Below are 12,139 nucleotides of genomic sequence, written 5' to 3'. Positions count from 1 at the left end.
GTCGCTGGGGCCTTTCCGTTTGCGGGTGTAGGCTGCGTAGGGCATGACGGTCCGTCTGTAGAGCACCAGAACTCTGCCCACGTCCTTCAGCGCCAGAGCATCTCCTAGACAAAAGCAGGCTCGTTTAAAAACACAGCGTAGACTCATTCAAATTGTTTTTATGTTAAATTGACCTCCAAGTGACTTGGCAGGGAGAAATCGTTATTCCAAGAAGATGTAATTCCCATGTGCTTGACTCATGTTAGTGTGTTCAGGCTAGTTAGCGTCTCACAGCCCCGCACCCTGCTGAACGCTCCTCGGGTCCCGCGTCGTATGCTGCCAGCTCCCATCATACCAGTAAAACGCTGCCAATCTTTAGAAGTGTGTGTTTAAACCATGAACGGTCCTCTGGAGAGTCGGATGGAAAAAAAGGTGAAAAATGTTGACCTGCAATTCTAAACTTTTCACCACTGCCTCCAGGAGAGGAACACCAAGCCAAGCTGCAAACAGCCGGCGCCAAGAGGAGACGCGGGGCACAGCAGGGAGCGGCGGGCCGGGCCAACCTGACCCACACATTCTTTAAACAGGTTTGAATGACTTGACAAAAGCAGAAAAGTAGGATTTTTTTCATTACTCACTAGAATTCAAAGATGTTTGTCCTGCTCATCTGTCTGGCTTGGTTTGGAGAAATAGGAGCTTAACATCAACAGGACTGATTAGCAAATAGCTAGCCTGTATGCTAGCCTGAAGACGTCACGGCTTTAAACAACGGGAAAAAAGAACAAATTAATAAAATAACACAAATGGATTTGAACTACTTGAACTCTTGAATTTAGTCATCTGTCCAAATATCTGTCAGGTAACCGATCTTGTTGCCTGGCTTTATTTTCAGCTAGCTAGAAGCTAATCAGTAGCTACTGAGGATTACTAATGATGCCCTCCAGCATCCCAGAATGCAACACGAAGCTGGCTACAGGAGGGCATTTGGCTCAGTTTTACACCATTCACCTGGTCATCGTGCCTTTCTCTCCTGGAAGTATCAAACCTGCTATTTTTTACTTTTGCCGATGGTATTTATAATTGTAAATAACTGCGTATAATACCCTTTTCCTAAATATGACTGGTCACATGTATGCAGAATGATGACAGTCTTCAACCTTTAATGTCCTGCATTAGCCACAGACAGAAAACAGACGGGGAAACGCTCCGATCAGAAAAAGCCACACAGATCTGCGTCACACTGAAAATCAGCATCAATGGACTCACCCATCTTGACTTGGGACCGCGAAAGGCTGTGTTGACTTTGCAACCAGGAGCGAGCAGAGCACGTTTCAGCCAGTGGAAGCTAACGATTAGCATTGGCAGAAAAAGTGTTGCTTTGCTGTTAACCAATCAGAGGCGAGATGTTTGCATCTCATGAATAATAATGGTTAAGACTCCAAATCCTGTTGTTGTCGTCCCCCCACGCCATCGGGTAAGTGGCCAAGAAATCTAGACCAACCATAGCAAAGAGATGTAGCTGTGCAGGTCGGTTTAGCTACGCTCCATTGTAGCTTCAGAAGGTCTACCATTGGCCTGATCAATGTTGTGTCTCACCAATCACAGCACTACGTTTGTTGGATGGGCTTTACACTAGAGCTGCCACAGAGAAAAACTACAAAGATGGCAGTGCATAGCAAGCTTTGTACAAGTGTGGGCATTGAGATCTCTCATATATATATATATATATATATATATATATATATATATATATATATATATATATATATATATATAACCCTAACCCTAACCCTCACCTCAAATTAATTATAAAATTATAAACAACAGCTCACTACAGTCTGGGAACAGAACGTGTTTCTAGGAACTGAAGCTTGTTGGCAGCAGCTCACCTGTTCCATTGAGAAATCCTCTCATCGGCAGCAGGTGATTAACAGAGCAACCAAAACCAGAGCGAACCGCGGGAGCGGTGGGAAAACGCGTTTCAACGATGCAACCGACCGGAATACTGACATGACGCCGGAGCGCAGAGGTGCAGGATTCAAGGAAGGGGGAGAGGGCAAGCACAGTCAGAGAGACACAGAGGGACCAGACTGATAGCAGCATTTTTGAGCTAAACTACGGGAAAAGTGTGGGTGGTGTGACGCCCATGACTGGGTGAGCTCAATGGCCCGTGGCTAGAATATATGTTTACATATAGCTCGCCAGGCTACTAGCTAACTTCTGTTTCCTGAAACAGGAGCGCCAGAGCTTTTCCCTCAGCGCTTTTGACTCACGAGGTATTCATTCATTCATTCATTCATTCATACGTCTATAACTCCTTTAAAAATGTCTATATATTTCTTTAAGTCTCACAAATTAAAGAGGTTGTGAAACACTCAAAAAAAAAAGTTTTCACACCCTTAAAGCAACTAATGAAGTCAGTAAAGTCCCAATTATATGGTGTTATGGTGCCTAAACAAGAGAGAGGTAGAGCAAAGAGGAGTGCTGCCCCGGGGATTCACAGCTCTGCTTCTCCATCTCCATAAAAATATTTTCATACTTCAGCTACAATTTTCAACCCACATTGTAAATTCATGTATTTTTTACCAGCTGCGTTCCCCCCACAGAGTTGGGCCCTAACCACTGCTTTGTAGAAACAGCTGAGTCACGTAGCTACAGAACGGTGCAGACTTTTAAATAAAATCAGCAGCATGTTAAGTTCCAACCTTTAAAAAAGACCCAAACGCGTTACGCAACAGAACCGTGAAGAGCTTCTGCGTCCTGATTGGACGACAGTGAAACGCGGGTGAAGAGGGTGAGGGAACGTTTTACAGAGCACAGAGGCTTTCAATGTTTTGGCGTGACCGAACAGAGGGCAGCACTCTCCCTCCTACTTGAGGAAACACAAACATCCGCTCTCCAGTTAAACAGCTTTCCCTTTCGTCTTCACACTCCAGTCTCTTCTCCTTTTGAGTGGCTCCAGATCCTGTTGGTGTCGAGCTCGACCGGACATCCAGTGGCACGCCGCTCTGAGGCCGCAGCTCCATCAAATCAGGGTTCAGGGGTCAGGGGGAGGAAGAGAGGAGGGGTTTGACGGGGGAGGTAGAGGGTCAGGGCCGAGGCGAGGGGCCTCAGCACCCCGCCACGCTTCTCCTCTCTGTTCCTATCGGTCTCAGACTTTCACAGAACCAGCTCAACACCGGACGCTGGTCAAAGACGGGCCGTCGGGTTACGACCACTTCCTATGACCCGGTGTTGGAGATCCAAAGCAGGGCTTGGGTTTGAAAAGGAAAAGGTCGAGATGATGAGTCTGAAAGGGCTTCTTTTTGACAGGAAGACCCTAAACTGAGCTCATGCTAGAATCGATGGTTCTGACCCAACAGTGAAGAGGAAATTAAAGAACATCCTTTAACTTTGTTATGAAAATGCCTCAAACATTTCACATCCCAGTCTTCCTCCTAAAACAGCTCCAACCACCTCATTTCCGCGCCCTGTTTTATAAACTTTCCTCATTTCTGTTGTGCTCTCTGCTGTTATTCATGTGGTATGTGAGATTGTTCACAAAGTCCATTTGCAAAAAACAAAAGAAAAACAAAATCCCAATATAAAATGTTATTGCACGTGCTTCACAATATATTGCGATATGGATTTTAGTCGTTATAGCCCATTCCTAGAGAACAGTACACAAGAAAAGCCGCGTGATAGATTTGTGAGCAACGCAAAAACCCAACAGCACACAGGAGGACATGTTAGCAACAAGGACGGCCAGTGGAGGGCCGCTGTGTGAGAAGAAGAGTCTGCAGCAGTAGGGCTGGGGGTAAACGATTATTTTTAAAACGATTATTCTGACGATTATTTTATCGAATAGTCGACTATTCTAATGACTATTTAGAAAATTAATCTAATAATTATTTTTCTATTGCACAATTAACAAAAACCAGAAAATCTCAAATAAATTCCTCAAAATAAGTGATAAATTGTTACTGTAAGAGAATAAACACTACAGGCCTTCCATTTTGTATAACACTGCTTTTATTGTGTTGCGGTTGGTTATGTTCTGGTGACATGTAGAACTTGGGAGAGCAGGCTGCTGCCTGAGAGGTGGTTGGAGACGGAGTGTCTCCATGCTGCTTCGATTTGGTCACTTATGTGCGTGAGGCGAGTGGTGTTACGACCCTTCCTGAGGAGTTTGGCTCGTGTGCAAAAAGGAAGGGACAATAACGGGATTTAAAAGTTAAAATGATGATCAGGTTTATTTACAACTATAAAAAAACATAAACCTTTCCATCCACAGGTTGGGAGTAATAAAACTAATTCTGCCTGTGGGGAATTAAAACAAAAGTACAAATAACTAGGGATGTCCCACTGGGCAAAGATTACAGGGTTCTGGACCAAAATAAGGATCTCCAAAAGTCAAACTCTAAACTGGGCGGTTAAACCAAACCCAAGGTGATATTTTAAACTAAACCAAAAACCCACAACACTCTAAATGTAATAAAAGGGAGATCTACACCACAAGAAAGATGAACTCTAAACCAAAACGTAACAGCTTATCCCAACGCAAGAAGCTATTAGCGAAAATGCTAACAGTAGCTTTACCAACGTTAAGTTCAAGCTACCAAGTTTAAATAAAACAAAAACACCCAACAGCAAACAGACCAGCACGGAGGAGAGACTGCTGCCACAAAAACAGCTCTCCTAATGTCTGAAAGAAACTCCTTTATGAAGGGAGGAACGCTCCCGGTGATGTTCTACATCTGCGGTAGAGACGAAGCAGCGCATCTGACCCCGGAAGTTGTTGTCCGTTGCCGGGAGACGAAGGCGGGCAAAACAGGAAAATAATCTAGTAGTGGACGGACGTTGTTCCGGGTCTTCGGTATTTGGCGGAGATGTTAGTGAAGGCGGAGAAGAGGGCGAACTAGAGGAAAAACAGACAGATTCCTCCTCTATTTACAAACTCCTGGGGATGCAACAAGTGGGCGCGGTGCGTCGACTTCCGGATCTGACGTCGACAAATTTTTAGAATCGAGCCGTCGACGTCGTCGAGGCTTCGCTACAGCCCTATGCAGCAGTGAGGTGAAACTCTCAGGAGCGATCAGTGACTCTACCCCCTAGCAATCAATGGCCAACAGTGTTTGATGTGGCATTTTCGGCCTGGCTTGGTACCTTGGAACCCCATGGAAGCAGGTACTGGAAAAGGGTGCAGCAACTACCACGACAAGTGGAAACAGTTTGGAAATGGAACTAACCCAGTTGATCTGAAGTGGTGGAAAAGGATCACAGGGGCCCCTTCAGAGGAGCTGAAGGGTCCTGTGTGACTCCAGAGACATGGTTGAAGGATGTGAACCCCATTTCTCTGAACTGAGGAGGTTCAAGATAAGATTGAGTAAATTATTAATAACCTAATAAGAACAAAAGCTGCTCATCAGGCCACCACCACTCCAGCTATGATGGATTCCAGTCACTCAAAAGGCACTGCACAAATCTAAGCTCATGTAAACGACGTGTAACGTGTGCATCTGGGTCAGAACCTTCCAGACACTCAACGTCCAACAACGGCTCACACGGGTCAGGGTTTCACGCAAATATTTATACTTCTGAGCGAACAATGCCCTGACTTCTCTCTCTGTCAAACACTGATAGTGTTTGAGACGTGCTGCGTGTGTGTGTGTGTGTGTGTGTGTGTGTGTGTGTGTGTGTGTGTGTGTGTGTGTGTGAGACATCAGAATGATGCATTAGAAGCCTTGACATTAGCAGCAGGCTTGTAATCAATGTTAGGAAAGAGTTGTGTAAACTCATTAGGACACCAAGTTTCCAGCGGGTCTCGTCTGGGACTTGGATCACCTCTCGTGGGACGCTAACCATCAAGTTTAGCTACAGAGGTGGATGAAACACTCGACGATCGACTTGAAATGAAACCCCGGCCACGCAGAGCTGGAGGAACCAGAAGAACCACGGAAACAAACACACACACAGGCCATGGTGATGATGCGGGATACTGAACATAACTTTAACAGCTTCAATTTATAAGTGTGAATAAAGTATTATTAGAAGGTTTCTTTCTTTCTTTTAATGAATTTTGATCACAGAATTGTTGGGCAAACTGAGGTCATTTTTGTTTAAAAGCAGCATTCCCACCCCAGATGGGACTCGAACCCACGATCCCTGGCTTAGGAGGCCAGTGCGGGACCTTTTGTTGTCAGAAATGTTTTAGCCTACTTGGAGGATTAGCGTTTAACTTGCTGTTAATGCCAGAGCTGTAAATGATAAGAGTACTTAAGGTCTTTCCCTTCAGGATAAAGATCTCCCATCAACAATTAAAAGCTCCAGAATAAATCGGCCCATCTAAACACCGTACCTGACTACTAGGGGATTATAAAAACTAGGGGAATAGGAAACTTTTCCTTTAAAGTGAAAATAGCTAAAAAAAAATAAATTTTTATGTCATAACGGGTCACTCCGAGTGTGTCATGAAAATAGTCTCCTACACCGATCTCCTGCAGTAGCTTCTGATAGAAAACAGACGGTGAAACTCTTGGATTAGAAGATCCTGACAGATCTACGTCACACTCATGGACTCACCCATCTCGACTCACGACGGGGAAGGCTGTTGTTGGTTTAGCGTCCAGGAAACAGCAGAGAACGCCGTGGCTAGTAGAAGCTAACGTTAGCATTAGCAACTCCACCACACAGCAGAACTCCTCCAGGCTTGTGTTATTTGAGGAGATAAAACATCAACGTTGCAGCGCAAACAGAGTCAGTGGTATCGCCTCGTTGCTGTTAGCCAATCAGAGTTGAGATGTCCAAATATCAGGAAATAAGACCCCAAAAGTGGCGACTGAACCCCTCTCCTCTGATGTGGCTTTCTGCTACTTCCTGAAACAGGCCCACCCAAGCTTTTCCCCCCAGAGATTGACATTCATTCCTACTAGAGACCACTGCAAATGAATTAATTAAACTAATGTCACAAACCTTTAAGTTTTCTGTTCACCGTCATTAAAAAAGTATTTTAGAATAAAATGGGACGACAGTGTCGTATAATCGTACCTGCATCAGGGTCCTGGTTTAAACGAGCGTAGTGGGAGTTATCCAGTCTGGTTACACATCGCTCTATTGGTACCCAGGCGTACGTCTCTGGGCACAGGAGGTCTGCGGGCCTGTACTGACCCTGGAAAATAAGAGAGGCAAACAAATAAGTCTTAGAGCAAGTTTACATGGATGAAGAACACCATTATCTTTAGTAGTAAAGGACTAGATTAATTAACCTGATAAAAACCATCCCCACCAACGCTGGCGATGTGCCGTCAGAGTAAAAAGGTCCGACTAAATGTAAACTGACCCCGAGGTCGGGCCATGGATCAAACTCCACTCTGTTAACTCTCTTTGTTCCATCTGCTCCTGAGTGTTGAGCAACAATTGTCAACACACCAGCATATTGTTCTGTGTGCTCGGGTAACGGGTACAAATCTGTGGCTGACCCAACATTTTGGATGGAAAGTAAACCAAGCAGAACAAAAGCAGCTGCGAGGCGAATTGGAAGAAGGGAGGGAAAAACGAGTGAAGGCGTTGGATGAAGAAAAAGGAGGGAAGGAGAAGCGACAGCATTATCAGAGCCCTGTGTTCGATCACATAGCTCCAAACAAATACAAACTGCTGAGACAGCTCTGTAAACAGGCAGGCGCCTGCAACCGGCCAGATGTACTGCCTCAACACACACGCGTGCACACGCACGAGCACGCACACACACACACACACACACACACGAGCACGCACACACATGCACTCACTTCGAAGTTTACATGACATTAAACTGTAAAACAGCTTGAGCATTTCTAGACCACTTTATACACGTCAGAGGTCAACAACGAAAAAAAAAATATCACAAAAGCTGAAAAATGCCACCAATAAGAGATGATGTCCTACATCCTCCCATAGAGCTGATAAGGCTGCCGCCCGTTTCCACATGCAGGTCGTGATGCCATGAGAACCTATGAGGTGGGTTCAGAATTCAGAAACATGAAATCATTGAGAGGAGAGAGTTCTCCACGAATCATCGTCACTACTGGAGCAGCAAAATCACAGAACACCGACTCGGAGGAGAAAAAGTAAAGAATTCGCAGGGAAGCACTTCAGCTAAAGATGGATGGTTGCTGCATCAGACACGTACATCCATCGTACACCCACCTGTCTGCACAATCAGCTCCACACCTCCACACTCTGCTTCACTTCTATATCCAACAATGGCCCTCGACCTGCCTCGCTGCAGCGACACACACACACACACACACACACACACACACACACACACACACACACACACACGCGCCCTGCTTTACGTGCTTCTGCACATTTACTCAACCCAAGTGCACAAAAAGAGGAGCAGGGGACAAAACATTTCAAATGAATGAAACATCAAAGAAATTTTTGTGCTTTCTGAAGAATTTTTCTTGTAAAAATGACAAATCATTTGCTTCATGAATGGACAGTTTTAGAGAAACAGCCATTTTGTTCATTGGATTGGTTAGCCAAGCACTAGTCTGAGTATAGACGAGACCAAAGAATGTGGCTGCCATGTTTTTCTTGATTAATTTATAAAACTTTTGGTTTGGAAGACAGAAGCTATTTGGTTTGGACGGGTTACGTTTAAGATTGTTTAGGCCATAAACTTCAAAGTGGACTGCTGCCGACTTAAAACAGCCCAACACTTCACACGCTGCAATACCATCCATCCATTTTCATCCGCTTATCCGGAGTCGGGTCGCGGGGGCAGTAGCCTAAGGCGAGAGGCCCAGACTTCCCTCTCCCCAGCCACTTGGGCCAGTTCCTCCGGGGGAATCCCAAAGCGTTCCCTGGCCAGGTGAGAGACATAGTCCGTCCAACGTGTCCTGGGTCTATCTTTAGGCCTCCTCCCGGTTGGATGTGCTCGGAAAACCTCACCAGGGAGGCATCCTGACCAGATGCCAGAGCCACCTCAACTGGCTCCTCCCAATGTGGAGGAGCAGCGGGTCTACTCCGAGCTCCTCCCGGATGACCGAGCTTCTCACCCTATCTCTAAGGGCCACTCTTCGGAGAAAACTCATTTCGGTCGCTTGTATCCGCGATCTTGTTTTTTCGGTCGCTACCCAAAGCTCATGACCATAGGTGAGGGTAGGAACGTAGATCGACCGGTAAATCGAGAGCTTTGCCCTCTGACTCAGCTCTCTCTTCACCACGACAGACCGGTACAACGCAGATGCAGCACCGATCCGCCTATCGATCTCACGCTCCAGTTTTCCCTCACTTGTGAACAAGACCCTGAGATACTTAAACTCCTCCACTTGGGGCAGGACCTCATCCCTGACCCGGAGAAGGCATTCTACCCTTTTCCGAATCAAGACGATGGTCTCAGATTTAGAGGAGCTGATTCTCATCCCAGCTGCTTCACACTCGGCAGCGAACCACTCCAGCGAAAGCTGAAGATCACGTTCTGATGAAGCCAACAGGACAACATCATCTGCAAAAAGCAGAGACCTGATCCTCAGGCCACCAAAACGGATACCCTCCACACCTTGGTTGCACCTAGAAATCCTGTCCATAAAGGTTATAAACAGAATCAGTGACAAAGGGCAGCCTTGGCGGAGTCCAACTCTCACTGGGAACGAGCCCGACTTACTGCCAGCAATGTGGGCCAAGTTCTGACACCGGTAATACAGGGACCTAACAGCCCGTATCAGAGGGCCTGGTACCCTATACTCCTGGAGTACCCCCCACAGGGCCCCACAGGGCCCCCCAAGGGACGCAGTCAAGCGCCTTCTCCAAATCCACAAAAAACATGTAGACTGGTTGGGCAAATTCCCACGCACCCTCCAGGATCCCTCTAATGGTACAGAGCTGGTCCATTGTTCCACGGCCTGGACGAAAACCACATTGCTCCTCCTGAATCTGAGGTTTAACAATCCAACCCTCCTCTCCAGAACCCCTGAATAGACCTTACCAGGAAGGCTCGGGAGTGTGATCCCCCTGTAGTTAGAACACACCCTGCGGTCCCCCTTTTTAAATAAGGGGATCACCACCCCGGTCTGCCAGTCCAGTGGGACTGCCCCTGATGTCCACACAATATTACAGAGCCGCATCAGCCAAAGTCCCACAGCATCCAGACCCTTAAGGAACTCCGGGCGGATCTCATCCACCCCTGGAGCCTTGCCACAGAGGAGCTTTTTAACCACCTCAGTGACCTCAGCACCAGAGATTTGAGAGGCCAACCCAAAGTCCCCAGACTCTGCTTCCTCACTGGAAGACATGTCGGTGGGATTGAGGAGTTTTTCAAAGTATTCTGCCCACCGATCCACAACGTCCCGAGTAGAGGTCAGCAGCACACCGTCCCCACTATAGTGTTGGTAGCGCACTGCCTCCCCCCCCCACCCTGAGGCGCCGGATGGTGGACCAGAATCTCCTCTAAGCCGTATGGAAGTCTTGCTGTATAACCCATGCCCGGGTCTTTGCTTCGGCGACCAACCGAGCCACGTTCCGCTTGGACTGCCGGTGCCCATCAGCTGCCTCTGGAGTCCCACAGACCAAAAGATCTGATAGGACTCGTTCTTCAGCTTGAAAGCATCCCTAACCGCCGGTGTCTACCAGCGGGTTTGGGGGGTTGCCACCATGACAGGCACCAACGATCCTGCGACCAGATTACTAATCTTTAAACTTTTGCTTCTCCATCTTTGTTTATTATTTATTTGAGTTGAACGTTGCCATCTCTGGTGCAGTTCAGGGCCACATATGTAGATGTGACAATGAAAACTTTTTAAACTAATTTATTCCTTTAAAATCGTTGAATCTCAACTGTCCTTTGCAGAGGTCATATTCAGGAAGAAACGTTTTACACAGAAACTTTAATGAAAATGGCAGAAAACCCATTTTAATGATAGTTTTGCTGATAGTAAAAAAATAACGGCGCATTTGTAAAGTTGGAGGACTCGAAAGCGCTTCACATTACAGTCATATAGATCATGCATCTGCACTGGCTTCAGTCTGTTCTCACAATGATCACAATGGTTTACCAAGCCTTCAGCTCGACCCAATCAAAGTGATGCAGAGCTCAGGCATGGCTTACTCACAAATCCTCAACTCTCCCCAGAAAAGGAGATGGGATGAAGATTGTGAAAGGAGCCAGTACTTAGTGATCCAGGCAAAGGAATGAGTAATGAAACAGAAAAAATAAATCTCTCGCTGCCACAGTGTGTGTGTGTCAGACTTGTGGTTTTTTCATCCCCAGGTTAGTTCAGAGGCCCTGAACCCCGAAGCCAGCTCATAACATCCAGGAAGTCCACAGAGCACGTCGTCCGCAAGCTGTGGCTAAAAATAACGTTGATTATCTTTACTGACCAGATTTAGCAGCTTGTCTGGCAGAAATCACAACAGTTTGCTTTGTAAATCAAACTTCCATCACCGTCTAGTTTCTAAAACTCACCACAAATTTCACATTTAAGATATAATTAGGGTCTATCAGGTGCAAATTAGCACATATTTTATTTATCGACTTGTGCTTTAGGAGGGAAAAACACTTGTGATGAAAAAATCTTGTTTTCAAGAGGGTCCTCCTACCTTACAAGAACAAGAAGATACTTGAGTCGATAAGCAAAAAGGGCAAGTCCAATGACTTGAAGCTCAAACAGATGGAAAATTCAAAACCCAAGATGAAATGAATTAATTAAAAACATTTCCTGCAAGTTATATTATTCAAGCATTGCAAAATAAAGATGCTGGTCATTGGGTATTGTGCTATTAGGCAGTGGTCTTTCATTAAACCTGTTAAGGGTCATTTTAGCACATACTGGCTCAAGAAAATTATTTAAAACATGAAAAGCCTGGAAAGCCTTTCATATCTCTGACATATGACAGATTTATACGATATCAGAATAACCACCACATACTGACAACTAATAGCTAGATGTAAGGGTCGATCAGCTGTTCTTGGAGGAAATTCTTTAAGTCAAAGTTATTTCAAAAGAGGTATTTTTTTCCACAAATTTAAGTAATTTTATCAATTTATTTCCCAAATTTCACAAAAGATCAAATTTTTCTTTTGTTTAAAGAAAAATACAAATAATTATAAACAATTATTTAAAGTGCTTTAAATTCATATACGTAAGCAACTATAGTTTTATAAATTTTTGCATTTAGGTTACACTATTTGTCTAGC

At 45.5% G+C, this 12,139-nt stretch overlaps 1 protein-coding gene across 4 annotated transcripts in view; it reads right to left on the bottom strand.

The window, feature by feature from the left end:
- LOC107375399 (arginyl-tRNA--protein transferase 1) overlaps positions 1 to 12,139 on the bottom strand; it is a 91,604-nt gene that overhangs the window by 581 nt on the left and 78,884 nt on the right. For all 4 annotated transcript variants that reach the window (XM_070542158.1, XM_015943891.3, XM_015943890.3 and 1 more), the window contains 2 exons: positions 7,006 to 7,126; positions 1 to 104 (listed from right to left, as the gene is read on the bottom strand). The exon at positions 1 to 104 is cut by the window's left edge and continues 581 nt beyond it. In XM_070542158.1, the coding sequence (XP_070398259.1) occupies positions 1 to 104; positions 7,006 to 7,126 (225 nt within the window). The remainder of the gene's footprint in view (positions 105 to 7,005; positions 7,127 to 12,139) is intronic.

This window comes from Nothobranchius furzeri, chromosome 12 (assembly GCF_043380555.1).
Source record: "Nothobranchius furzeri strain GRZ-AD chromosome 12, NfurGRZ-RIMD1, whole genome shotgun sequence".
Lineage (NCBI taxonomy): Eukaryota > Metazoa > Chordata > Actinopteri > Cyprinodontiformes > Nothobranchiidae > Nothobranchius > Nothobranchius furzeri.
The sequence above is the reverse complement of the archived record's forward strand: the minus strand, read 5'-3'. Positions and strand labels throughout refer to the sequence as shown.